Source organism: Urtica dioica, chromosome 2 (genome assembly GCF_054948205.1).
Source record: "Urtica dioica subsp. dioica isolate 48M chromosome 2, U.dioica_male_clone48M_v1_H2, whole genome shotgun sequence".
Classification (NCBI taxonomy): domain Eukaryota; kingdom Viridiplantae; phylum Streptophyta; class Magnoliopsida; order Rosales; family Urticaceae; genus Urtica; species Urtica dioica.
In genome coordinates this window covers 29808529-29832347 of record NC_142757.1, presented here as the reverse complement: position 1 = coordinate 29832347, position 23819 = coordinate 29808529, and the positions used below count along the sequence as shown (strand labels likewise).

The following is a 23819-nucleotide window of genomic DNA, read 5'->3' as shown; positions in this document are numbered from 1 at the left end:
AGATCTTGCTTTTTAAGGCCTCCGAGATCAATTCCTTGTTCCCCCGGCACTGTTCGAGTTTCTTTAGGATGAGGACGGCCTCATCCATCTTCTCCTTCTGCACACGATGCTTAAGTATCTGTTCTCGATACTTTAGCAAAGTCGCCTTCTTCGCTGCATGAACAGCCCGGTCACAATCCGTCTTCGCTGCCCTCTTCGACCCGGCGAGCTCTTCAAGAGCATCTTTCAGCTCTTTGTCCCGGGCCGCCAGATCGGCTAACAACTTCTCCTTCTCCCTTTGGAGGCCGTCAGAACGAGCTGTCCATCCCTTGATCTTTTCCTTCTTGTCATTGAGGTCAACGTATAAGAATTGGACTTTGCCAATGAGGCGTTCAATCTTACCGTTCGACCTCTCCAAAGGAGTGTCCTTGGCAATGAGATCGTCATGAAGGACGACGAACTTGTCGTTCATCTCCTTGAGCTCAGCCTGTGTGGACTCCGTCCCTCGTTGAACCTCGGCCAACTGAGCCCGCTCAGCCCTAGCATCACGGATGCCTTTTCATAACGAAAAACACCTCGGTTCAGCTGGGTAGAAAGCTGAAACACAATGAAATTTTCGTCAGCTCGATTGACAGATAATTCGAAAACCGGAAATCTCACCAAGTATATCAGATCGACTGCTAAAAAAAATAATATATATACGAATAGACACTTACCCCGGTGATGGCTGAAGCCATCATCCTGTACCAGTCCGTCTCGACGAGCTCAGGTACTTTTGGGAGCCCCATGTCGGGGCAGGTCAGCTGACGAAGAAACCCCGCCGAAGAATAGATATCATCGCACAACATGTGATCTTGCGCGTAGTGGAAGTTGATGATATGTTTCTTCTTCCGGGATGCAGACGGGGCGGCATCAGCTCGGCCTCCAGACTTCGATTTCGATGAGGACCTGCTTCCTTCTGCGGCGCCTTGCCCTTGTCGGCCCGAGCCTCCATGGCCACGGGGCTTCAAGGGCGGGTTCTTCTTCGTCCCTGCCGACGAGGTCAGGGGCTTGATCTTTCTTCTTCCTCTTCTCCCCTTCTCCAGGGGCTCCGCCATCAGTGATTCGATTCACTGGCATCTTTCTCTTCTTGGGTACCGTCACGACCTCGGCTCCTTCTGAGGCACGGCCTTCCTCGACCCCAGGGGCTTCGGCTTCCTAGACGCCCGTCGGAGCAACTTCGGTCGTCTCGGGTACCTCGTCAGTAGGCACCATGACGACCGAGATCTTGGACGTCAGAGGAACCCCGGTCACTTCGACCTCAGGATCATTGACGGGTGCCGACGGGGCTGGGGTCGAAGTCGAGGCAGTACCCCCCTTCTTGTTCTTTCTCACTTCACGAGCGCTGACCGGGGTGTTCATATTATCCCCTACGTCTAATTACAAATAAAAAAATAATAATAAAAACTTCAGAAAAAATAGCACGTATGCAATTGACTGTAAGAAGGAGGACGTAGTCGACGTTCGTCGAACTAACCTTCTTCGAAATCTTCTAAGATAGCCGGTGGGCAAGGCCAAAGTTTGGCCGAAATGAATCTGTAAGAAGTAAAGTTCGACCACTCTACTTCACCCTCCTGAAATATCGAGAGCTTCTCGGCGAACTCTACTCCTTGAGAAGGCGCCCTGATCTTTTCTGAAAAATAAAATAGATAAATGTTAGTTTATCTCGCTTACCCATAAAAAAATAAATAAAAGAATAAAATAAATTTCTGTGCATACTCGGCGAGCTCGCTCACTTCGACGAGAAAGAACGAGCTCGATCCCCGAGGGAGTGCTCAAAATTTATCTTTCGAAGGTAGGCCCAAGATCACTCCCTTGCCTACAGCCCTCGAAAGATAGAAACACTTTGGATCGTGTTTCGAATTTGCCTTAACAACACAAAGACGGACTAAATCCATCAGTGTGAGTTCGACTTTTTCTTCATGGGCCACAACTATTAGACCCATTACTATCCTAACGAAATTTGGGCACATCTGGGGTAGTGTCAACCCTAGAGTCTGGACGAAGTCGAATAAAAGAGGGTGAATAGGAAATCCTAGCCCGCATTTCTCTAGCCAAATTTCGTATATGCAACAAAAGCCCTCCACGATGGTATCGGCAGTAGCTCCGGGAGGGGGAAGAAGAATTTTAATTTCTGGGGGGATTTGGTATTTTTCGCGAATTCCCCTGAGGTCGGCCGAGGTCACGGCAGAGGGAAGAAGGATGTCCTCGTTTCCAAAGGGCTAAGACCCTGAAGGGCGAAGTCCTGAGCTCGACATCTAATTCTGAAGTTTCCTAAGGGCGAAGTGTTTAAAGATATGAACTCGTTTGAGTTCGCTAGTCGAGCTGAGATTGAGAAATAGCCGAAGTCTAAGCAAATTCAAAGAACTTAGAGAGAGAACTCAAGCTCGAAATAAAGAGAGAAGTTCAAAAGAGAGAATTACCTTTTAACCGCAGATGATGAGAATATAAATGAGAACAAGTGACTCTTCGACGCGCTTATTTTTACATTTCATTATTAACCAAAAATCTTGAAAAAATCTAATGATTTAGGAAAATGAATAAAATCAAATCGAAGATATTTCCTTGATATCTGCAAAGATATCAATAGACGCCCCAACTTTTCGACTTCGACTTACGAAGTGCAACCATCTCTCGCCACATGTGGAGAGAAGCACTTCCGCGCAATGCCACGTGTCACAAAATATTTGATTTCCCCCTTAAATTCGAGGTGGTTCGAATTTTCCGCGGTAAATATTTTCAAAATATTTGGGGGCTAATTGTGGGGGTATAAAAATTCAATTATTTAAATATTTATCTCGGATGAGCTTTGGCCCGACCAAAGCCCAGTATCCATTTGAAGATCGGCCCACGGAATCAATTATGGGCCTAGTTCGATCTCGACAGATCGGTCCAAGTCGAATAACACTTTCCAGCTCTTTGAAGGACTCCAGCTCGATCACGTCCACCTGGCTAGAAGAGGCGACCTCGCCGCGAAGACCGGAACTGAGACGACTTCACCCTTGACGAGGAGAACAGATCAAGAAGCACGTGTCTTCAGTGAAGAAGCTCCGCCTCGTCTATACATAGAAGATAAGATGTCGATTCGCGAAAAGAAGATTACGATTTTTTTTATCTATCAATCATTATTCATCACGCTTGCATCATTTTCAGTGTTGAGTTCGCCTTCGTGAGCTCGTCACTTCGCCCCCCCTTTGTAATTCAGTTTCACGATCAATAAAGTTATTCTTATTTCCTTCTTATTTTATCATTCTCATTTCTATATCGTTTCTTATACGACGTCTTCTGAAACCCTCATTAAATAAAAATCAAATATAAATATATTATTATTTGTGATTATTGATCGACCCAGAATTCGACATCAACAAGTATCATCCTACAAAATGAACCGGAGCTGCACTAACTGTACTATTAGAATTATATGTAGTCAATCATTAAACCTCCATTGATACACTCATTACGTACATGACTACTGATCTTCTAGGTTCCCTTGAAAAGAGAGTTGTGTAATACTATTATACCATTCGCATGCTATATTTTAGCTTCAAGTAAAATTGATTGAAAAAGAGAAAAGAAAACCATATTATGCAATTATTAATTGGATATAGAATTAACCTTTAGGTTAATGAACATTACATCTCATTTGGGGAGCTAGATTTCGTATATGTGAGTCTCATTCTATAATGATAATACCTCGAACTCCCAACTCAAAACTATATATGCCCTAATTAACTTTACTCATTAGAATTAAACAAATTAGACAATACTCATTATAATTAAATTTGAACCGTACTCATTAGACTTATTGATTAAGAAAACATGTAGATTTGTTTATTAAAATTATGGATAATTTTATTTTAATATGTACATTTCGCAAGATAAGCAAAAATTTGTTTTTATTTAGGATAGCGAGTTATAAAGTTATGTGTTGAGAAAATTAATCTGAACAAACAAAGCTAAACTAACCCGATTATTATTTTTTTGTTTGGTTTGATATTAGCTTTTAGTCGAGTTGATTTGGTTTTCAAATAAAGAATTAGTTATATCGATTCGGATTGATAGCACATGAAAAATCAATTAATCGCACACGATTACACCCCTAATAAAAGGTTAGCCCACCTAGACTAAATAACCTTTTGCAAATAAATGCCCATGCAAAATTTGGATTAGTTCAGCACTCAAATCATGATGACTAAAAAAATCTTCTTAAAAAGCTCTCAATATATCTCAAAGACTTCCTTGAACTTGTACGCGGCTAGTTTGCAATGAATTTGAATCGATGAGCTTGAACTGGTTGGCTCCTCCACTTCGAGAGTAACCACAAGAGAATACGAATAAAGGTGTACACGAGCTCATAAAAACCGATCGAGGAATAGAACTGGCTGGCTCCTCCACTTCCAAATTCGCACGTTTTTAATACATTTTTGATGGATGATTTCTTTATTTTGGTGAGTTTTGTGATGAAGAATTCGATCTTCATGTTCTTCGCAAGAGAGAAATTCTAAAGAGGAAATGATTTTTTGGTTTAAATTTTATTTTAACGTGATTTTGTGCTGAATGAGATATTAGGCATTTAAATTTAACAATTAATAGGAGAGAGAGAGCGAGAGAATTTATTTGAAAAGAAGATCCCAAAATAAACATATTAATTTGTTCTTTCATTTTTAATTTTTAATTTGAAAATAGAAAAATAAAATAGCAAAATCGGAAGTAATAAATTGGTTCAACTGCTACATCATAAGAATTGTCTATTTAAACAAAAATATTTGACTATTTTACATTTTCAAGTTTTTTTAATGGTAGCTTTGCTACCGGTGGGCCTCCATTTTAGAGGTCGTGTGAAATTACCAACTAGTCTATACTAGATAAAGTTTCAAATGTCATTTTCGATGCCGCTTCGAATCTGCTAATTTACGGAAAATCGACACGCCGACGAAAAACTGAATGAAAAATGTGAAAAATGGCAATATGTCGTTTTCCATGGAAAACCGAATGAAAATAATCTTACCTAATAAGTTAAATATATATATATATATATATATATATATATCTCTCTTTTAATTTTTAAACAAAAAATTTATGCTAATTATATTTTATAATCTTCAATATCCAATTGTTTTTGCCCCAATATCATATCAAATACTCTTGTTAATTTCAATCTCAATATATTCATACCCAATATATATATATATATATATATATATATAGTTGTATAAATATGTATATATATCTGTATAATTTATATATGACATTTTTATAACTTAATTCATAATATTTATTATTTTATTTGATTTATATATTAAAATTTTATATTTACACAAGTTGTCCTGGACTTAAAAACCGAGAATCGGGTAAATTTCTCAAGAGAGAGCAAAATATCTCCATTTTCAAAATTCCCTTGAAATAGCACCAAAAGACGAAGGTTTTGGTATATTCGCCGCAGCTGCTCAATAATTAATTATTTATGTTTTTTGGTAGAATCGGAGTAAAGCGAAATGAGCTCCGGCGCTGGCATGGCATCTACCCCCCAGAAGTCCGAGTCGACCTTTAGAAAAACGGTGATACTCTTTAAATACAATCTCACTCGCTCGCCAACGGTTTGTTTGTTTGTAATGATCTTCTTATTTCTTCTCGTTAGATAACATTGTTGGATTGGTGGTTGGTGAAGAGCCAAGACGGCAACAAGACCGGTATCTCGGTCTCAGGCATCACCTCGGCGCAGTAGGTTTTTTTTTTGGGTTCGGCATCTTGCTTTTATGGTTTCAAATAATGGCGATTGTGGGTCTGTTCGAACAGGAAGCAAGTCGTGAGAGTGTTCTCGTCCGCGCCCATAGCCAAGAGGTTCGATGTGTTTACGCTCGAGACCGACGACGGAGTGAGCGTCATCCTCAAGGGCGTTATCAACACCCAGAAGTCCATTGACAATGGCTTCCCAAAACAGGCATGTCCATTCTCTCTTCTCTCTCTCTCTCTCTCTCGCTCGCTCTCTATATCTGAGTGATATTTCTGGCCGCAGGTTGTGAAGAAGTTCTGTTTGGGGTTCCCTGAAAACTGGCAGCAATATGCACTTGAAACCAGTACTTCCTTACTCTGCCTTTCTATAAATAAATGTTAAACCTTCGTTCATTCACATGTCTCAAAAGGCCGAGGTTGACCTTCTCGTTTCACAGCTGGAATCCCCAGCCTCCGGTCCTTTGCAAATTGTCATTCACATGTGAGTTTGTTCTCTTAGTTCACCCTTTTTGTGTTTTGCTCATTACTTACAGACGTGCCACAAGGTGATGCCAAACAGAAAAGTACAGTTGGGAAAAGACCAGAGAGGAAATCTACTGGAACTGTGCGTCAAAACAATCCCAACACACCTCGTAACAAAATAAAGAAGAAAATCATCTTCGAGGAACAAGTAAGGAAGTTGGTCTACACTTGCTATTCCTTATATTCTTTTGGATTGATCGGTTATGTTCTTTTAACTATGTAATTTGTGTTTCTATCCTGTGTTGCATACAAAATATCTGCATACTTTCACATCATTTACGCGCGTCTTGGTCTTTGTTTAGTGAGTTAACTATTTCCTTGATTACATATTCATGCCTTTCTCTTGACTGAGATGTGTTGGAGATGTTACTGAAGTCTCGGGATCATCAAATAAGAAGTTTTCTCAGAAATTCAAGACCTTGGAATAGCATTTCTTCATAGCATGTATTATTTGTCATTTGATGTTTTGTTTTACTCTAGGGAACATCGAGATCTCAGCAACCAGAAAAGTATGTACTTTCACCTGAAAGTTTGAGTGTTGGAAGATCGAGATCTGGTGAGACTTTCCCCACCTCATTATTCTCAGTACCTTGCATATCTCTCTAGAAATTCTTTCGTTAAATGTTGAAAGGGTTTATTATTATTATTATTTAATATTTTTTACATATAATTATGCTGACACTTGCTACTTATATGTGTTGTAGGGCGAATACTGCTGCCTACTTTAGAATTCTGGCGGAATCAGATCCCAGTTTATGAAATGGTCAGTGTGGTAACTGTTTTTTTTTTTTTTTTTGGATTCACAAGTTGCTTAGCTTTCCTGTCATACACTAAAAAAACAAAATGTTAGGATTTTTATGTATCTTCTATTTCAATACATGACAATTGTTATTCTTACGACATCTTGTGTTTATCTTGCTCCATGGCTGTTTTGTGTTTTGAGTGTGCTGTGCTTGAATTTGGAACGATATTGTCATTCTAGAGTATAGGCTGTGACCGAGCTCTTTGATGAGCCTGTTCGTGAGTATTTTCAATCTGAATATCTGGGAACTCAAATATCAATTTTATGCTTAAAGCTCGGGTTGTTTACACCCTAAGTATAGGGCGCCATATTAAGTTTTGTGTTGCATTTACTCTCTGTCAAACTTAAATTAAACTATTTATGATTATGTTTTTACCTTTTTGTTTGATCCGTAGGGGATGGGGGTATATAATATAATGTTTTGTTTTGTTATTATGGTAATTCAGGATCGTACTGTTTCTGGCATATGGGAAGAGCGATCTGTGCCTGTCCCGGAGAGAGGTTTGCACATTGTTATATTTTGTATAGAGCCAGTCGTTTATAATTATGTTAATAGTTTTCCAGTAACATTCTAACTTGCATTTTATGTTAAAAAAATACAAGTTCCAATCTTTTTTAGGAGTTGAAGTGAAGCAACCAAGTAGTTTAGCATCTTGAATATCCATAAGCATGTCATCTTACCTCCTCAACTGCGTCTATATTCCCTTGAATTTTTAGCTATTTCCACTTAACTTTAAGCTCACTTTATCAATACTAGTTCATACTATTTCTTTTGGTTAAAATGAAGAATGAACACTAATGTACCCTTTATGTTGTCTGCTCGAGATTAAAACATATTTTACATGCTTAACCTTTTGTCTCTATTGTAAGGGAGTCGATCTGAACCTCGGAAAAGGCGCCGGCAAGGAAGGTGAATTCAGGTTCTGCTTTTGCCTCTAGGCCATTTTGGAGTTAGTTTTGGTACATCATACAGTAAAAAGAGTAGTCTTGAGATCGGTAATTATCTTGTAGTATCACCTTAAAAAAAAAAAAAAATTATCTCGTAGTAGACGATCTGTATTTATTGATACTAGACATGGTCAGCTGTTTTTGGAAACCGTGATTGCATATGTACAAATGAAGCTTTACAGCTTTTTTATGAATCAACTGATTAATTTATGTTCCGTGCTTGTATATGCTCCTTGATAGAATTTGAAGCGGAAAATATGGCCAATTGATGGATCCGTACTAATACAGGCTTGCGCATATAGAATAAATATGTAACCATATGATATCAAATTAAAAAAAAAACAAAAAAACACTTTCAGCTTCATGACAAGCAGTTCTAATTTGAATCGCCTTGTTGACACAAACATGGAATAAAATATCTTGAAACAGACACGCCAAAGTTGATGCAGAATAGGTTACATTTTAATAAATAAGAAAAAACAAAAAACAAGAATGGAATATACTATCTTGAGAGAAAAAAGTTTAGATTTGTAATAGGTGGAGAAAAATGAGGTAGCCCTGTGACCTCAGTGAAATCCGCCGCCGGTCCATGCAGAATCGGACTTGGAAACAGGCTTGGAGGCATCGGAAGAAGCAGACTGGTAGAAGCCATCGTCAAACCCATCGTCCCACCCGGCCCAACCATCATCGGCCTTGTTGTTCTTGGTCTTGTTGTGGGACACTGGTTCTTCCTTGTTGCGCTCGTCCTTTTGGTCCCAATCATCCCACGAGGTGGAGGAGGAGGAAGTCTGATCCTTGGTGCTGTTGAATTGTTGGTAATAGCCGGCGTTGCCATTGCTGTTGTAGGTATTGTTGTTGCTGCTGTTGTTGTTGCTGTTTGATTCTTTGGTGAACTCTTCGACTTTCTGGGAGGCCATAGCCATGACACCTTTCATGAGTCCCCAGGTCTTGTGTCCGATTTCAGTGGTCTTCGTGGTCACCACGTTCACCGTCTCGTTCACCTTGTGATCGTACCCTCCCTCTTTAACCTAACACATGGTCATCACAGACACCAACATTCCATTCTTCTCTTACTTTAGTTACTATCTAGTTAATTGATGTCTAGAACCCGGCAAGTGTTCATAGCAAGGAAACAATGAAACCGAAATCCAAAGGAACTCGCATCGGTAGAGGATGGATTCTATATTCGATATTCCACATGTACACTAGCTTTAATTTTTTTAATTTTCATGGTATTTGAGTCATCCAAACAAAAAAAACAAGAGAAAAATATTTCAATCTTCCAAGCAAAAGAAAATCCCAAAAGTAGAGGCTTACCTTTGACGAGATCTCGGCTTGGACCACATTGGCGGCCTGCTGTGCAGCCAGAGACAGTCTCCCAAACCCCTGCAAAAGCCACCCAAACACAAAAAACATTAGATATCAACCAGCCATGTAATCGATCGATCAATTCATCCATTCACCTGAGACACGACGGACATGACATCGCCGCCGTTCCTCTGGGGAGCAGAGGCGGCGTTGGAGGGGGCAGGGGTAGAGCCGAAGCCGACGTACTTGCCTCCCTGGGAGGGGGGCAGGCCCTCGGGGCGGGACTGATTCTCGGCCTGCCTCCGTGCGAAGAAGCTGTCCTTGCTGGCGGCGGAAGCCTCGAGGTCGGCGCGCGTGAACATGTCCTCGGTGGACTTGGAGCGCGCCGGGGCGCCTCCGCCGACGCCGCGCACGTTCCCGGCGGACTGGTTGCGGCGAATGTCGGCGGCGGGCGGGGCGTCCCAGGAGTCCCACCCGGAGGCGGAGGCGGAGGCGGAGGGGGGCTTCTGATCCTTGACTACGGGCGGGTCCCGCCAGGGCCTGCCGTCGGCGAGGGCCTGGATGCGGTCGCGGTAGACGGAGGCGGCGGAGGAGTTGTACTTGGAGACGATGTCGGTGGTCTTGGGGACGCCGTACTGAGCGAAGAAGGCGTTGAGGCGGTCGTTGCCGCCGGACTCCATCTTGCGGATCTGGATGTCGGACCAGGAGTCCATGGTGACGGAGCGGACGAAGGAGATGTGGACTCCCAGGCCGCGGTGCTTCCCCGAGCACTCCAGGCACATGAACACGCCGTACGACACCGACGCCCACTGCGGGTTCTTCTGCGCGCAATCCACGCAGATCTTGTTCCCCGTCTGCGCCTGCAGCTCCCGAAGCCGCCGCGACGCCGCCATCCAATCAGATCCGATCCCGATCCGATCGCTTCCGCTTTAATATGAACACCCCCAAATTCAACCCCTGCGCTCTCTGTCTGGCGTTTTTTTTTTCTTTTTCATTACTTGTAAAAATTACTATTTATATTATATTTTTATAAAAATAAATTAATTTGGGCCAGGTGCTTTCCGCTCCCATCTCTCGTCCACAAGTCATCCATGTAAAAAAAGGATTAAGCCCACTACCACGTAAGAGAAAGTGAATAGAAACCAGAGCCCAGAAGCCCAATAATACGCATTTGGGGGTACAGCCCAATAACCACTTGGGCACTAAAAGCGTAGGATTGTGTCCTCAGGATCCAATTCGGATTCAGATGTGACTCATTGTAGTGGAGTATAATAGGCTCATGACCAGCTGAGAATTTTCAACGTCATATCACTTCAACGCATTTATAAGCGAAATTGACACACAGGGACTACTCGACTTTCCTTGTCCTAAAAAATAGTACCAATTTATTGTAAGATAAAATGGACAAGGACTTGTACGGTTGGGAGGAGTAAATGAACATGCTTTCTGATCTCTCTCTTCCTTACCCTACCTACGTAATACTGTCATTATGACGAAGCTTCATGTACGACAAGGGATGGATAACTTATATGGAATGGGTCGTCTACGATATGCGCGCACCTTAAAAACTATATACCAATTTAATTAACAAGAATAAATCTAGGGAAATAAAATTTATGTGCATAAAAAAGACAGCTGTAACTTTTCTTCCACCTTTAGTTAGTTATTTATTTATTTGTTCTTTTTATTTTATTTTTTATATTTGTACATATAAATCTACATATGGTCAGAATCAGGAGGAGTAGATTTATCCACTACAAACAAAAATACTACAATAATTGTCCCACGATTTACATTAGATATTGAGCATAACAAGTGCAGAGCACGTTGAATATTCAGGCGGGATTATCATCAACTACAAACGACACTACTACAAATTGTGGAGAAAAAATTAGGTGAATATTTATGAAACAAACTAAAGAAGGAGAACGTAACATGCGGGGTTCGGCTAAAGAGGCAAAAAATAGTTAAGTTGACATTAGGTAATAATACTACTACTACAAATCTAGGTCACTTGGGTTCATGAATGCATGAAAGTTGAGGAGAGCATTTATAAGTAGCGCGTGGTGGGAGAACCAAGTAGTTGAGTGGTCGTTGAGCTTTATTAAACCTCACCTTTTCACAACCGTGTAGAAGTATTCTCTGATAGTCTGATTATATATTACTCTGCCTCGCTCTCATTGGCTCACGTAAGAATATACGAAAAAGAAAGAGAAGGAGCAATATGAGCATTTATTCACTTATCACCGGAAAAGCCGGCCCGAGCGGCTTTGGATCCGCCTCTACCGCCGACCAAGTAACCCAAGGAATCGAGGCCTCGAATCTCACCGTCATTGTCACTGGTCATACTTCCCATATTATATATTTTCTCATATCTATGTAAATTATATATGGATAATAGCACTACTGACAAGAGCTTTTGTTTAGCGCTGACTTCAGTTTGTGGTAGTTCTAGGAATAGTAAAGAAGCTGGTGATACATATTTGGATATGGTGTGGCCCGCCATATATATAACCTGGTTGGTTTGTAAATATAAAAGGTTAGAGGTGTGTGTTGGTGACAGGCGGTGGCAGCGGGATCGGGCTCGAGACGTCCAGGGTTTTGGCTGTACGAGGAGCCCATGTGGTGATCGCCGCCAGAAACACCGACGCCGCGAATGAAGCGAAACAGCTCATCCTCAAAGACGCCCCGAACGCCCGTCTCAACGTCCTCAGCCTCGACTTGTCCTCCATCAACTCCGTCACACACTTCGTCCGCAGCTTCAACGCTCTCTCCCTCCCTCTCAACATCCTAATGTAACAAACATCACCAAAACGATACCTCTCTCTCTCATATCTTAATATCCTCTATTGCTTTTGCACTTCAGAAACAATGCCGGAGTTATGTTCTGCCCTTTCAAGCTTTCCGAGGATGGGATAGAGATGCAGTTTGCCACAAACCACCTTGGTAAGTAAGATCTACCTAGCTAGGCTGTTTTCTCTTTCACCATCTCGATCTCAATGGAGCGATGAATGTTGTTTGTTTTTGCAAGGTCATTTCCATTTGACGAACCTCCTCCTCGAGAAAATGAAGGAGACGGCAAGAAGCAGCGGTATCGAAGGCAGGATCGTGAATCTATCGTCCATAGCTCACGTCCACACTTACGACCAAGGAATCCGGTTCGATAAGATAAATGACTGGAAGAGGTATACATATACCTATATACATAGTACATACAACAAGGGTAGGCTATAGGTTTGTGATGTTTGACCAACTGGTGTACTTTGGCTGAGCCTCGCAGCTATTCTGACAAGAGGGCGTATGGGCAGTCCAAACTAGCAAACATATTACACGCCAACGAGCTGTCACGGAGATTGCGGGTAATGTTTGAAAAAAGAATTATAAGTAGTTGTGGTCTTGTTGAGTGATCAAGAGGGGATATGTGTGTTGATTGTTTAGTCTTCTCAGGAAGAGGGTGTGAACATAACGGTGAACTCGGTCCACCCAGGACTCATTATGACGCCTCTCATGAGGCACTCGCCTCTTCTCATGAGTACGTTGTTGCTTTAATTTTTTTTTTCTCTCTCTTCACGTGTTATGTATGTAGCTGTACTCACATCACACACGCGTGATTCAAGCAGAAACATTAAAGTTCTTCACTTGTATCCTGTGGAAGAACGTGGCTCAGGTAATTTAACTTGTTAGTTATTAGAACTGACTATGGAACTGGCAAGCGTTCCTTCCAGTTAAATTGATTGATCGAAAGTTGATTGTGGTGTATCAGGGAGCGGCAACAACGTGCTACGTGGCGCTCCACCCGAAGCTCAAGGGTACAACCGGAAAGTACTTCCTGGATTGCAACGAGTTCGAGGCAAGCTCACTGGCCAGAGACCAAACACTGGCCTCCAAACTCTGGGACTCCAGCAACAAGCTCGTCAACGCCGCTTCTCGTTCCTAGTTCTCTTTGTTTCGTAGCCAAGGGGAATCGACTGAAACATGCTCACCCTTTCTGTTTGTGTTTTTCAAAATATACTCCATCTTATTTCTCTCTACGTGTAACATGAATGAAGGATACAAGACAAACAATAGATGACTAATATCAATGAAATGATTCCAATTCCCTCTAATGTTAGTAATAAGCAGAGCAAAGTGTATAAAATTCAGAGAGGCAGATCGTCCGCCCACAAGGAGACAGCACGGACCAAACACGCAGAGGCGGCGACAACGAGAGCGGCGAAGATGGGAGGGACTATGAGATCGATGTTGGAGGCGGCGAAGCGATGGGCCGGGAAGCAGAGGATCTCTGCCGGGATGTCGAGTGGGAGTCTGATCGAGAGGTCGGGATATTTGCACGGAGACGAGGAGTGTGGCGAGATTGCGGAGACGAAAGCTGCTTCGGGGGAGAAAGACGCCACCGCCACCGCCACGGTGAGGACCGCCGTCCACCCGGCCGCGTACGCCATCAACGGCCACCGACACGACACAAATGACACCACATCCATCAACGCCATGTTCGTTTGGAGAAGAAAACCAAACCCCCCTTAAATAACACACATAATCGCAGCATTACCTAATCTCAACGACTCCCAAGACAGTCTTATGTTTCAGTTTTAGTTTAGGTGTACTAACACGGTTTGACTCCTGACCCCACCAGATTAGCTGACCAAATTCGATTGCATCTCGTAGCGCATGACGTCAAGTAGTATCCTCGCAATCTTATAAAAACGTTTATTAACACAAACAAATGTGCTCTTCCATGTGAGGCGTGACTCAAAGGGCCACTTCGTCAGGACACCATCACCACCGCCCGCCCACACATGGAAACAAGTCAAATTTAAATTGTATTTATTTCTGGGACCACCCATGGATCCAAGCAGGAAAACGACTGATGTTAATATGGGAAATACTTTACAGCAAGCAACGTGGCATCAACAGTTTTGTATGATGTGGTTTTGGGATCACAATATCACATCACGGATTGGGTGCGTGACGAAAACGCCTTCTCCGACACAAGAGAGAGAAAAAGAAAAGACGCGTATGAGACGCACAGCCCAGCAATCATAATCAACACCATTGCCTGCAACGAGATGTTTGGAGTGAGAAAGAAGACGAGCGCTATTGCCGCGCTCTGCCACACTTTCAGCTGCGCAAACGCTCCTTCCTGCTCCCAGTCCCAACACACATCATTACTTTGTCGAAATCTTGAATATCGCATTTCATTGGCATTGCATTACATACCGTGTCCTGCTTGAAGAGCATCCCAAGTAAGGCGTTGAGCTGTGTGTTAAGAACCCCATCGCCGATGCCCAATAGAGCTGCCATCACAAATGGGTATAAAACACCCACTCCTGCTCCGCTAGTACCGCTGCATAACGAAGTTGTTGTCCGACATTATAAATCAATTCCATTTGTATTATTGAGACTTATGCCAAGAAAAATATTTAGTAAACCTGTATTTTAGGAGAATCCAGAGGAATACAATAGCTTGAGCAAAAACACCGCCAGAAACTATGAGCGTGATGGACTCGAGACCAGAGGTGAGCCGACCGGCAGCCAGTGAAAACTGCGAGACAAAATACAAAAGTTGAGGGCATAATTCTTTTTATGATGATAATGTGAAGTTCTGGGAAAGTGCTTACAATGGCATCAGTGGCCCCATAGAGAGCCATAGTAGCTCCAACACCAGAAACACCCAGAGAGGGAGTTACGATGTACTTGGTGAACTCGGCCCTGCAAACAAGACATGGTTTTTTAGACCTGAGGGTAATGATGTGGAGTCGTGTGAGCGTGGAAGCAGCTACCAGACAAACGCTTGTTGCAGACCAGAATATGCGATGAGAGGGACAATGAAGAGCATTCGGACATTAAGGAGCGGAGCGAAAAGGGAGGTTGAGAGGGAAGAGGAGCGTTGTTGCGAGTGGTCGTGTTGTTGTTTATGCAAGAAGCACATGAGGATGGTACCCAAAGTCATGCTGCAAAGAAACACCACAAACAGCAACGTGGTTTGAGTGTGTGTGCCTCTAAGCAGTGCAAGTGAGATGAGGTTGCCCACGACCTGCGTCCCAAATAATCAAAACAGCGAGTGAATGCATGAGAGAGAAAGAGAGAGAGAGAGAGAGAGAGAGAGAGAGAGAGAGAGAGAGAGAGAGAGAGAGAGAGAGAGAGAGAATTGGGAGTTACCTGGTGAGAGGCAAAGACGGCCCAAAACTCGCCGTTGAAGCGGCCAATGACGGTTGTTTCGGGCAAGTGGTGGTGTTGTGCATGAGCACGGGCGGTGGAGGTCAGATATGTTCCCTGAAAGATGGTCCTCACTTAGTCCCTCTCTTTTGGAACTCGAAAATGCATGAAAAAGAATATTAAATCATTTTCCTTATGGATAATGTATAACTAAATGCTGAATTTTCGGAGTTTCATTCTCCGCCTGTATTTTATTTCTAAATTTTCAATCTAAATGTTTTCTTTTTAATTTTCTGCACAACCCCAAATATTTGAAATCCTCTTCTCTGCCGAGGAGGCGGACCTCATCCTAAAATCCCAACCTCGATGCTGAAGACTGTTGTGATGGTGAATACTTGGTCAAAAGTGGATACCCCTCGGCCTCGATAGAAAATTCCAGACCGCTTCCACTAGATCCCCCCACGTACAAACTGGTGGAAACTATTTTGGAGCCTCCAAATCCCGCTGAAGATCAAGAATTTTCTTAAAAAAACCAGCCACGGTTGGATCCTGACAAGAAAATACATGGCCGCACGGAGTAAACCAGAAACTCCAGCGCACTCTCTCAGGAATTTGCATAACTTCGACTACCTCTTCCTCTTCTCCATCCTATCTTGGTTCGGACAGGCGTACCACAACAAAGTCATCCACCTGATCGAAGACCTCTCAAAAGCCACCCAACCCCAACGAAGCTCTAGTCATAGTCAACGTCAACGCTGTCCTAAACGAACCCAGAAATCGTAGCAGCTCACCTTCTTGCAAAACTTGATCTAAAATATAATTAACAAGTAATTTGGACTGACAATATCTGTACAAGCAAGGGTTCGTGATTGAGTGGATGATGTGACGCACCTGGGCAACCCATATTATAGAAGCGGCAAAGCCCATGTAGAGAGAGGCGGGGATCATAGTATACCTGGCAGGCATTAAGCATGGTGATGGTGACGGTGATGGTGATGGTGATGGTGGAATTGTAAGGCCAAGGTAAAAGGCACTGACCATGAGGGGACGAGGTTGGCGGCGATGAAGAGCCAATAGCCCGTGGTGCCGAGAAGCAAGGCATTCTTGGAGCCGAGAAAGCGGACGACAAAGGAGGCGAAGAAGGAGAAGAGCATGAAAGAGACGTAGAGGACGCCGAGGGAGGTCGTCCCCAAGCCCGCCTCGCTGTTCACACTGCTCTCCAGATTCTGGGCAGCTCCGTACGCCAGGAACACCAGCAGGAATGCCGCGCACAGTATGTGGACGTCTCTTCTTCTCCCTCTCCCAGCCTCCCACCCACCCTCCTCCGCCACCAGCGGACAATCCGATTCTTCTACAAGCATTCTTCCTCTTCTTCCTTCTTTCTCAATCAACCAATTTCTCTTCTCTACGACTTTTTATATCACCTCTCTACTCTTGACTTTCACGAATACCTCATTTGTTAATTAAAAAAATATGAGAAGACACGACATCATGCCTGTACACCATGCGTCTCTATTTTGTACACCCAATAAAACGAGTCATTCATTTCAAAGTTGGTACTGCTCTCGTCCATAAGACATATGTTGCTATATAATTAGCTTTGGTAGTCCGAACATAACACACCATTTGCTTAAAATATGTTTACCATAAGATGTACTCGTGCCGTGCCCTTGTGATTTTCTGATGCAGGTTGTTCACAGAGTGTAACGAAAAATAGTCATTTATTATTAATACATTTCTGACTTTTCAACAAAATATGCCGGCCACCCATTAAGATGCAGGGGAAATAATATTTTTTAACTCGGGAGTCCAAAACAAACAAAGCTCTCTGTTGCCAAAACAAAACAAAAATCTCACCCAAAATTACACGAGAAAGGAGAAAGGAGAAAAGAGAAAAGGATAATCAAGTCCATCCACCGTATGAATTTCCATCACCACCAACTCAGTCTGTCCTAGGTTTCTACAACTTCTATCTCTGTTCACTCCACATGGCTTATTTTGTTGTTATGGAATACAATTTTAGGGAGAATTTTCAGCCAAGCAAATCTCGAAACAAGTTGGGGTTGTCACTTGTTGGGTTGACACCCATCTGCCTCACCAGCGCATCCTTTTCCAGTGACTTTTTTGCACTCGGGCCCTTGCTTGACTGAGTGCCCGCACCACCGTTGCCAACCCCAGCGGGATCGGCTCCATCTCCATACAGCCCCATCAAATCAGGACTGTCCGAACTGCGATCCGAGCCGCCGGGGTTCGATGATGAGTCGAGAAGCCCTTCCAACTGCATGAACGGGTCAACAACTGTAGCACCACTGGCAGCCACGTTTCCTTCACTGAAATCCAGCAAATCGGCCACCAGGGCTGTTCTCTCCGGGGCCGCTTTTGCAGCCTGAGCCTTCTCCACTGAACGGCTGCTGCTGGTTTTATGGCTTGCAGAAGCAGAAGGCTTTCTTTCTGGTTTCGCCGAACCCCCAAATAACGAAGCCGCGAGCCTCTGTTTTTCTGGGTTAATCTCTACCGGTGGCTTTCTTGTATCATAAGTTTCTCGCGCTTTGGAACTCACACCGCCGGTGGGGACATCTTGCGCAACCCCGTTCGCTGCCTTTTGAGAAGCAGAAGTAGAAGCGGACGACTGCGATGCCGAAGATGAGTATGTGGGCCTACCCCACTTCTTCTGGACGCCATCGAGCCGGAGTTTCAGTTGTGGATCTGACGCCGAAGTTGCCTGATGGCTCTCTGAAGGATAAGAGGGTTCGGGTACCGGAACAAGTTCGGTTGAAGAGCTGAGGGGAGCTACCCTTGCTGGAACAGGTGGCTTTGGAGCCTCATATGCCTCAAATTTCAGGCCGTGGCCTCGCGTTTCATGTTGCTCTTGGCCTCCGAAGCTACTGATGCTTATTGCTCCAGATCGCTCGCTGTCTGCAATGTACGGCTGAGCACCTTTTTCAATTGATTGATCAACGTAATGATTGAGAAATGAAAGGCCTTTTTTAACCTGCATATAAATCACACTTCGTACTTACAATAACAATCTATATTCCCCAATATTTTAAGCATAAAGATGGAAGATATATATGACCTCGACGTCTTCACAACTTGCATCTAATGGCATGCTAGCCGCAAGAGCATGAGCATCCAAGCCAACGACAGCTTGCAATTCGTATGCCCGTTGCTGCAGGTCTGTTGAGTGGGAGGCTGCAAGTTCTTCAACCAATGATTGACACTGCAAAGAGTAACAGGAGATAAGATTATATTTTAAGTCGAACCTTGTGAGGACTACTATACTACTTGTACCGAAATGAAATACAAGGTGAAACGCATGAAACTGAAATCATAGTTTCAATTTCACCAAAGACTAGTGGAAGATTGCTCCAATATCCAACTAAAGGAAATCTTAGTCATTTGTGCCCCATGTTTGATAGCGTTTTTTTTTTTTTTTTTTTAAATGGAAATGATATCCATCTCTTGAAACAATATCAAGTATATGTTCACCATTCAGAATCCATATATTATCTCTCATTTCAGAGCTGATCCTTTTATTTTTCCTCTATCCTCGATTATTTTCTCTTTATTATAGTGTCCCTGGACTTTCAACCCCAATAAATACTCTTAAGGTTGTTGTTTACAGACATGCAGTTCTTTTTCCCAACAATTTTGTTTACACACATGCAGTTCCTTTTTTCTATCCTCGATTATTTACACACATGCAGGTCGTTGTTTACACACATGCAGTTCCTTTTCTCTTAGGTTCTCTATCCTCAATTATTTTCTCTATCCTCGATTATTTACACACATGCAGTTCTTTTTCCCAGCAATTTTCATGTCCTTTCCTTTTTTTTTCTTCCAATAAGTATTTGATAACCAGGGTGTCCGGGCTAGACCCAACTAATATCCACGAGGCCCTGGCATTATTGACCGGGGGACTACCCAAGTGGCCCCAGTTGTTGGACCTAGGGGAAATCGAACCGGGGATGTACAAGGTCCCAAGAATCGCCGTTACCTCTAGACTGACCTCTTGGGGTTAAAAGAAGCCTTTATCTTAACAAATACTTCTCCTGATACAAGAGTCAGTCAGATGATAAGCCCCCTAAGCCACACATTCATATACTTAGTCCTTGAACTGATTTTCCTACTTTTATCTTTAGCACAAAGTATCTTTATCATGGGAAGAAAGATACCAAATAAAATTAAACTAAATACATAGTAGATGACGATTGTGAAAGTGTCCATAAGTCCGAACGTCAGACTGCGTTTGCCAACGGAAATGAAATACTCACCTCAGGCAGCAGATCCACTTTTCTACCCGCCGATATTTCAAATGCATATATCTTCATGATTGCGGTAATAGCATAAGCCTGTAAAGAGCAGAGCAGCACTGTATTGGTAAATTTATAGACATACAAAGTGTGGAAAGTTGCAGGGAGATGGGCTTTTGTATCTGTAAACACAACGTGCCATAACAACACAAGACAGACAGATAGAGCTAGAGAGAATCTCCTATGAAGGAAAAAAAATATAATAAAGAAGTTACCCTGACAGTTTCGTCATTGGAATTTGCCTCTGCGACGTCACATAACTTTCCAGCGATATACGAAGCAGTGTACTTCCCATCAGCAGTTCCATATTCCCCCAGCACCCAGCAAATCACCTGTAATGAGACCAAAACTTGAGTTCATTGATATTTCATTCCAAGGTGCGAGAAAAAAATGAGTGAGGGAGACGATACCTGAAGAAACAGCGATGGGAGTTTCGGCTCTCCAAGAATACGCAAGTAAGATTGAACCTGCACAATCACGAGAAGAATAACGCATGAACTGAGACATTGGAGACTGCATTTAGTTCAACATCACTTATAGAAGGTGTAGAACGTTGAAAGTAACATACGGCAGACGATCTGAGCTGAGAATCTGCGGTTTCGTCATCCTCTCCGAAGCCTTCAGCGATCAACCTCATCAAGTTATGCGCAACCTTGACGTTCACGAGGTCCCCAGCGTGCTCGAAGACTTTGTTCATGGTCTGTGGAGCAAGAGGTGTAAGTTTTGAGAGGAAGGTGTGGTTAAAAGGAGGTAGAGTGTGGGTACCTGGATGAACCAGTTGTTACTGGGCGCGAACTGCTCGGCGAGCTCGACGCAGCGGGAGGCGATGTAGGTCTTGTAGTGGTTGTCGTTGAGGGCGACCATGTACTGGATCATGCGGTCGGCGATGACGTGGACGTTGGAGGAGTTGGTCATGCGGTAGAGGAGGTCGAAGGTCTTGCGCTTGAGGGTGTCGTCGGGGTCCTCGAGGCAGTCGATGACGGCGAGCTGGTGGAGGTCGGCGATGTGGGGGCTGGTCTTGATGAGGCGGGAGAGGGAGTCGATGCCCATGTACTTGAGGTTGTGGGAGTCGCTCTTGAGGAAGCGGGCGATGACGGCGGCGGCGGCCTCGAGGAGGGGCGGGGAGGGGTGGAGGGCGGAGACGCAGGCGATGCCCTCGTAGAGGACGGCGTTGGCGATGTTGGAGGAGGAGGAGTCGCCGCGCCCCAGCAGGTCGGAGAGCACCGAGAAGGCGGCCTCGCTGGAGGGGGGCGCGAGCAGGGCCAGCAGCTTGAGCAGCTTGACCTGGATGAAGGGCGCCGGGAGGGAGTGGTAGTCGTAGGCCTTGGGGAGGCGCCGCTCCGCCACCTGCTTGAGGATGGCCACGAGGGTGGGCACGAGGTCGCGCAGGGGCCCCGGGTCGGCCGCGGCCAGGTCCGCCAGCGGGCACAGCGCCGCCCCCATCACCCCCGGGTCGGTGTCGCAGAGGCGCTGCCGGAAGTGGTGCAGCAGGTGGGACACGCACGCGGGGGCGCGCAGGTGGAAGCGGTGCAGGGCCATCAGGGCCTTCTTCCGCACCGCGTCCTTCGGGTGCGACAGCAGCTCCACCACCGACGGCAGCACCGCCGGCACCGTGTCCTCCGAGATCAGCTTGCACACCGCGTTCAGCGCCGCGCACACCACCAGGTAGTTGTCCGACCGCAGGTCCTTCTGGATGGTGTTCACGATCAGGATCAGCAGGTCGTGCGACTCCGACAGGAACAGCGTCACCGCCAGGTACCCCGTCCTCTTCAGCGCCAGCGACTGGTGGTGGGTCATCTTCACCGCATGGATGTACCCGAACGACGCGTCGTGCCCCAGCATCTCCACGTACACCAGCCTCATCAGGTACTCCTTCATCCGCCGCGTCGGGATCTCCGCCTCGCTCAGCCGCCGCTTCAGCGTCTCGATCTCCCCTACCACGATCCTGTCCTCCTCCGCCTTCGACCGAGCCTCTCCGATCGACTTCACCAGCTCCAGAAACTCCTTCGACTGCCCGAAACCCCCCTGCGACCCCATCGCCAGCTCACGCCCGATGCTCTTCAGCTGCTCCATTCACTCAGATCTATATCTTTGATCGATCGTCTTCCGATCTGATCTTCTCCTCCACCACCAACCAATTCTTTTCCCTGTTTCTTTATTGAGTTTGCGTTTTCAACACTCTCTCCTGCTACCGCCGTGAAACTCTTTTTATTTGCCCTCCACGCCACCGCTCGTGTGACAATTCCACTTGCAAATTACAATTTACTTCTAATCACTCGTACACACCATCTTCCCCATATTACTTTACTTCACTTCTCTAAACTTCGATTCATTCATTTGTCTATTTTTTTCTATTACGATTGGGGAAATCAATGATAGGAAATGGTTTTTTTATTTTCCATCCTAGAGTTCACCGTAAGTTTTTAAATTTACCCATAGATTTCAAGGAAAAATAATCTAACTGTTTATATATATATATATAATGATTTTCCTTTAATTGTCGTAATTGTTGTTTGAAAAATTAGGAGAGATAGCGAAAAAAGAGAAAATATCAAGAGCATATCTCGTGTTTAATCGAAATACGAGATTTATTCATTCGATTTTTAGAAATATCATATATATCTCTTTAATTTAATATAAATGATATATTATTCCCATAAAAAATGTTATATTACAAAATATCACTCTTTTCGTTTATTTTTTATAAAAAAAAAAAAAAAAATTGAACTCCCCAAAATACCCTTCATGAAATAATTTTTTATTTTCTATTCTATATACAAAAAAATTAAATTAAAAATTTCTTTATAAAAAGTTAAGAATTTTTTTTATAAAGAGAGATTTTGATTTTTTGAATAAAATAGTAAGTAAATATTTATTCTATTAAGGTTATTTTGGGGAGTTCAAATTATTTTTTTTGTAAAAAATAAACGAAAAGAGTGATATTCGTGATATAACGTTCTTTTAGGGGAGGTATATTTCATTTATATTAAACTGAAGGGATATGTCTGATATTTTTATAAATCGAAGGCATAAATCTCGCATTTCGATTAAACACGAGAGATACTCTTGATATTTTCCAAAAAAAAAATAGTTGAGAAAATGCACGAAAAATTATTTTATTATCGTTATATATGGAAGTAGTGAAAATCAAATCTCTGTCTTATTTTTCTCAATTAAAAAAATACGACGGATTCTCATTTTCACTCTCATATTTTTTGGATTCCAAACAGACTTTAAGTATAATAACGAGAGATATTTACCCGAATATTACAATTTGGGCAACACTTTACCAAAATCAACCTAAATCCCAAATTTTACTCATCTATTACTAAATCACTTGTGTAAACTCTTATATCTTTTCCCCCTTTCTTCGTTCGTGCAAAACTTTTATTTTTTCTTATGCTCGATTCCTTCTTTTTTCTCTCTTGCGACAATTCTCCATGGCGTTACGCCACTTCTCGATTCTCTTCTACAACGCCTCATCAGCGAGCATTGCTTCTCTTTTCTTTGCGTGGGTCGTTCTCCTTGCAACGATATCCCACACCGTGCGGTTGTACTCAATGACGACCACTCTGCCAGTCTCTACCACTATGCCGCCATCATTGACTGTCGTTGCTCCGTGCTCATGTCATTTTGTCTCTCCAATCCCGACAGATTTCTCGGCCGACTAGGTTAGCGTTTTCAATTTCGGGTTTTTTGTCGTTTTGGATTTTTTTTTTTACTTTGATTGAGCAATGTGCTCCAGTTTTTTATATCAGATATGATTAAATCTTGCCTCCCATGGAGGCCGACGTCTCCGCTGCTCTAAAGAAGACCAAGCTCCTCAAGGTCTGCTTCGAGGCACTTGACCAGGCAAGCACCTCCAATCCCAGTCTCCCCGGCTTAAGCAATGTATTGACAGATTGAATATTCATGATTTTTCTTCATTGAGCTCATATTTATGCTCAATTTGATTGTTGAATCCAAAAATTATTTTGAAAGTTGTTTTTAAGATGCAGAGCCTGAGTTTTTGTTGGGTA

At 43.5% G+C, this 23819-nt stretch overlaps 6 protein-coding genes across 6 annotated transcripts; 2 read left to right on the top strand and 4 right to left on the bottom strand.

Moving 5' to 3' along the window:
• Positions 1–5366: 5366 nt before the first annotated feature.
• Positions 5367–8238, top strand: LOC149404288 (uncharacterized). The gene is made up of 9 exons (XM_089602827.1): positions 5367–5576; positions 5657–5739; positions 5815–5959; positions 6035–6095; positions 6285–6421; positions 6754–6829; positions 6978–7036; positions 7522–7576; positions 7946–8238. The coding sequence occupies exons 1-9, from the start codon at positions 5514–5516 to the stop codon at positions 7987–7989; spliced, it is 723 nt and encodes a 240-aa protein (XP_089458953.1). The 5' UTR covers positions 5367–5513; the 3' UTR covers positions 7990–8238.
• Positions 8239–8322: 84 nt separating this feature from the next.
• Positions 8323–10347, bottom strand: LOC149404287 (putative ADP-ribosylation factor GTPase-activating protein AGD6). Its single transcript, XM_089602804.1, has 3 exons — positions 9487–10347; positions 9341–9409; positions 8323–9051 (listed from the first exon to the last, which is right to left on the bottom strand). The coding sequence occupies exons 1-3, from the start codon at positions 10222–10224 to the stop codon at positions 8590–8592; spliced, it is 1269 nt and encodes a 422-aa protein (XP_089458930.1). The 5' UTR covers positions 10225–10347; the 3' UTR covers positions 8323–8589.
• A 773-nt stretch (positions 10348–11120) lies between these two features.
• On the top strand, positions 11121–13339 carry LOC149404286 (NAD(P)-binding Rossmann-fold superfamily protein). Its single transcript, XM_089602816.1, has 8 exons — positions 11121–11673; positions 11895–12126; positions 12198–12277; positions 12363–12516; positions 12612–12690; positions 12779–12863; positions 12952–12998; positions 13095–13339. Exons 1-8 carry the CDS (start codon positions 11556–11558, stop codon positions 13266–13268), a joined length of 969 nt encoding a protein of 322 aa, XP_089458942.1. The 5' UTR covers positions 11121–11555; the 3' UTR covers positions 13269–13339.
• A 124-nt stretch (positions 13340–13463) lies between these two features.
• Positions 13464–13866, bottom strand: LOC149404285 (uncharacterized). Its single transcript, XM_089602836.1, has one exon. It carries the CDS (start codon positions 13819–13821, stop codon positions 13471–13473), a length of 351 nt encoding a protein of 116 aa, XP_089458962.1. The 5' UTR covers positions 13822–13866; the 3' UTR covers positions 13464–13470.
• A 149-nt stretch (positions 13867–14015) lies between these two features.
• On the bottom strand, positions 14016–17080 carry LOC149404284 (Major facilitator superfamily protein). The gene is made up of 8 exons (XM_089602793.1): positions 16526–17080; positions 16379–16442; positions 15491–15604; positions 15112–15365; positions 14950–15040; positions 14761–14873; positions 14549–14675; positions 14016–14471 (listed from the first exon to the last, which is right to left on the bottom strand). The coding sequence occupies exons 1-8, from the start codon at positions 16846–16848 to the stop codon at positions 14277–14279; spliced, it is 1281 nt and encodes a 426-aa protein (XP_089458919.1). The 5' UTR covers positions 16849–17080; the 3' UTR covers positions 14016–14276.
• Positions 17081–17191: 111 nt separating this feature from the next.
• LOC149404283 (Adaptin family protein) lies at positions 17192–22218 on the bottom strand. The gene is made up of 7 exons (XM_089602786.1): positions 20566–22218; positions 20369–20500; positions 20211–20267; positions 20016–20132; positions 19762–19839; positions 18564–18707; positions 17192–18479 (listed from the first exon to the last, which is right to left on the bottom strand). The coding sequence occupies exons 1-7, from the start codon at positions 21871–21873 to the stop codon at positions 17520–17522; spliced, it is 2796 nt and encodes a 931-aa protein (XP_089458912.1). The 5' UTR covers positions 21874–22218; the 3' UTR covers positions 17192–17519.
• Positions 22219–23819: the final 1601 nt, after the last annotated feature.

Excerpts from the sequence above, each read along its gene's own strand:
- LOC149404288 (XM_089602827.1), top strand. The coding sequence starts at position 5,514 with ATGAGCTCCGGCGCTGGCATGGCATCTACCCCCCAGAAGTCCGAGTCG. Across the intron at positions 5,577-5,656 it reads AGTCGACCTTTAGAAAAACG|ATAACATTGTTGGATTGGTG; the intron begins GTGATACTCTTT and ends TCTTCTCGTTAG. Across the intron at positions 5,960-6,034 it reads ACAATGGCTTCCCAAAACAG|GTTGTGAAGAAGTTCTGTTT; the intron begins GCATGTCCATTC and ends TTCTGGCCGCAG.
- LOC149404287 (XM_089602804.1), bottom strand. The coding sequence starts at position 10,224 with ATGGCGGCGTCGCGGCGGCTTCGGGAGCTGCAGGCGCAGACGGGGAAC. Across the intron at positions 9,410-9,486 it reads TCATGTCCGTCGTGTCTCAG|GGGTTTGGGAGACTGTCTCT; the intron begins GTGAATGGATGA and ends TGGCTTTTGCAG. Across the intron at positions 9,052-9,340 it reads AAGCCGAGATCTCGTCAAAG|GTTAAAGAGGGAGGGTACGA; the intron begins GTAAGCCTCTAC and ends ACCATGTGTTAG.
- LOC149404286 (XM_089602816.1), top strand. The coding sequence starts at position 11,556 with ATGAGCATTTATTCACTTATCACCGGAAAAGCCGGCCCGAGCGGCTTT. Across the intron at positions 11,674-11,894 it reads TCTCACCGTCATTGTCACTG|GCGGTGGCAGCGGGATCGGG; the intron begins GTCATACTTCCC and ends TGTTGGTGACAG. Across the intron at positions 12,864-12,951 it reads GCACTCGCCTCTTCTCATGA|AAACATTAAAGTTCTTCACT; the intron begins GTACGTTGTTGC and ends TGATTCAAGCAG.
- LOC149404285 (XM_089602836.1), bottom strand. The coding sequence starts at position 13,821 with ATGGCGTTGATGGATGTGGTGTCATTTGTGTCGTGTCGGTGGCCGTTG.
- LOC149404284 (XM_089602793.1), bottom strand. The coding sequence starts at position 16,848 with ATGCTTGTAGAAGAATCGGATTGTCCGCTGGTGGCGGAGGAGGGTGGG. Across the intron at positions 15,605-16,378 it reads CTATAATATGGGTTGCCCAG|GGAACATATCTGACCTCCAC; the intron begins GTGCGTCACATC and ends ACCATCTTTCAG. Across the intron at positions 14,472-14,548 it reads TGCTCTTCAAGCAGGACACG|GAAGGAGCGTTTGCGCAGCT; the intron begins GTATGTAATGCA and ends GACTGGGAGCAG.
- LOC149404283 (XM_089602786.1), bottom strand. The coding sequence starts at position 21,873 with ATGGAGCAGCTGAAGAGCATCGGGCGTGAGCTGGCGATGGGGTCGCAG. Across the intron at positions 20,268-20,368 it reads CTCAGCTCAGATCGTCTGCC|GTTCAATCTTACTTGCGTAT; the intron begins GTATGTTACTTT and ends GTGATTGTGCAG. Across the intron at positions 19,840-20,015 it reads CCAATGACGAAACTGTCAGG|GCTTATGCTATTACCGCAAT; the intron begins GTAACTTCTTTA and ends TGCTCTTTACAG.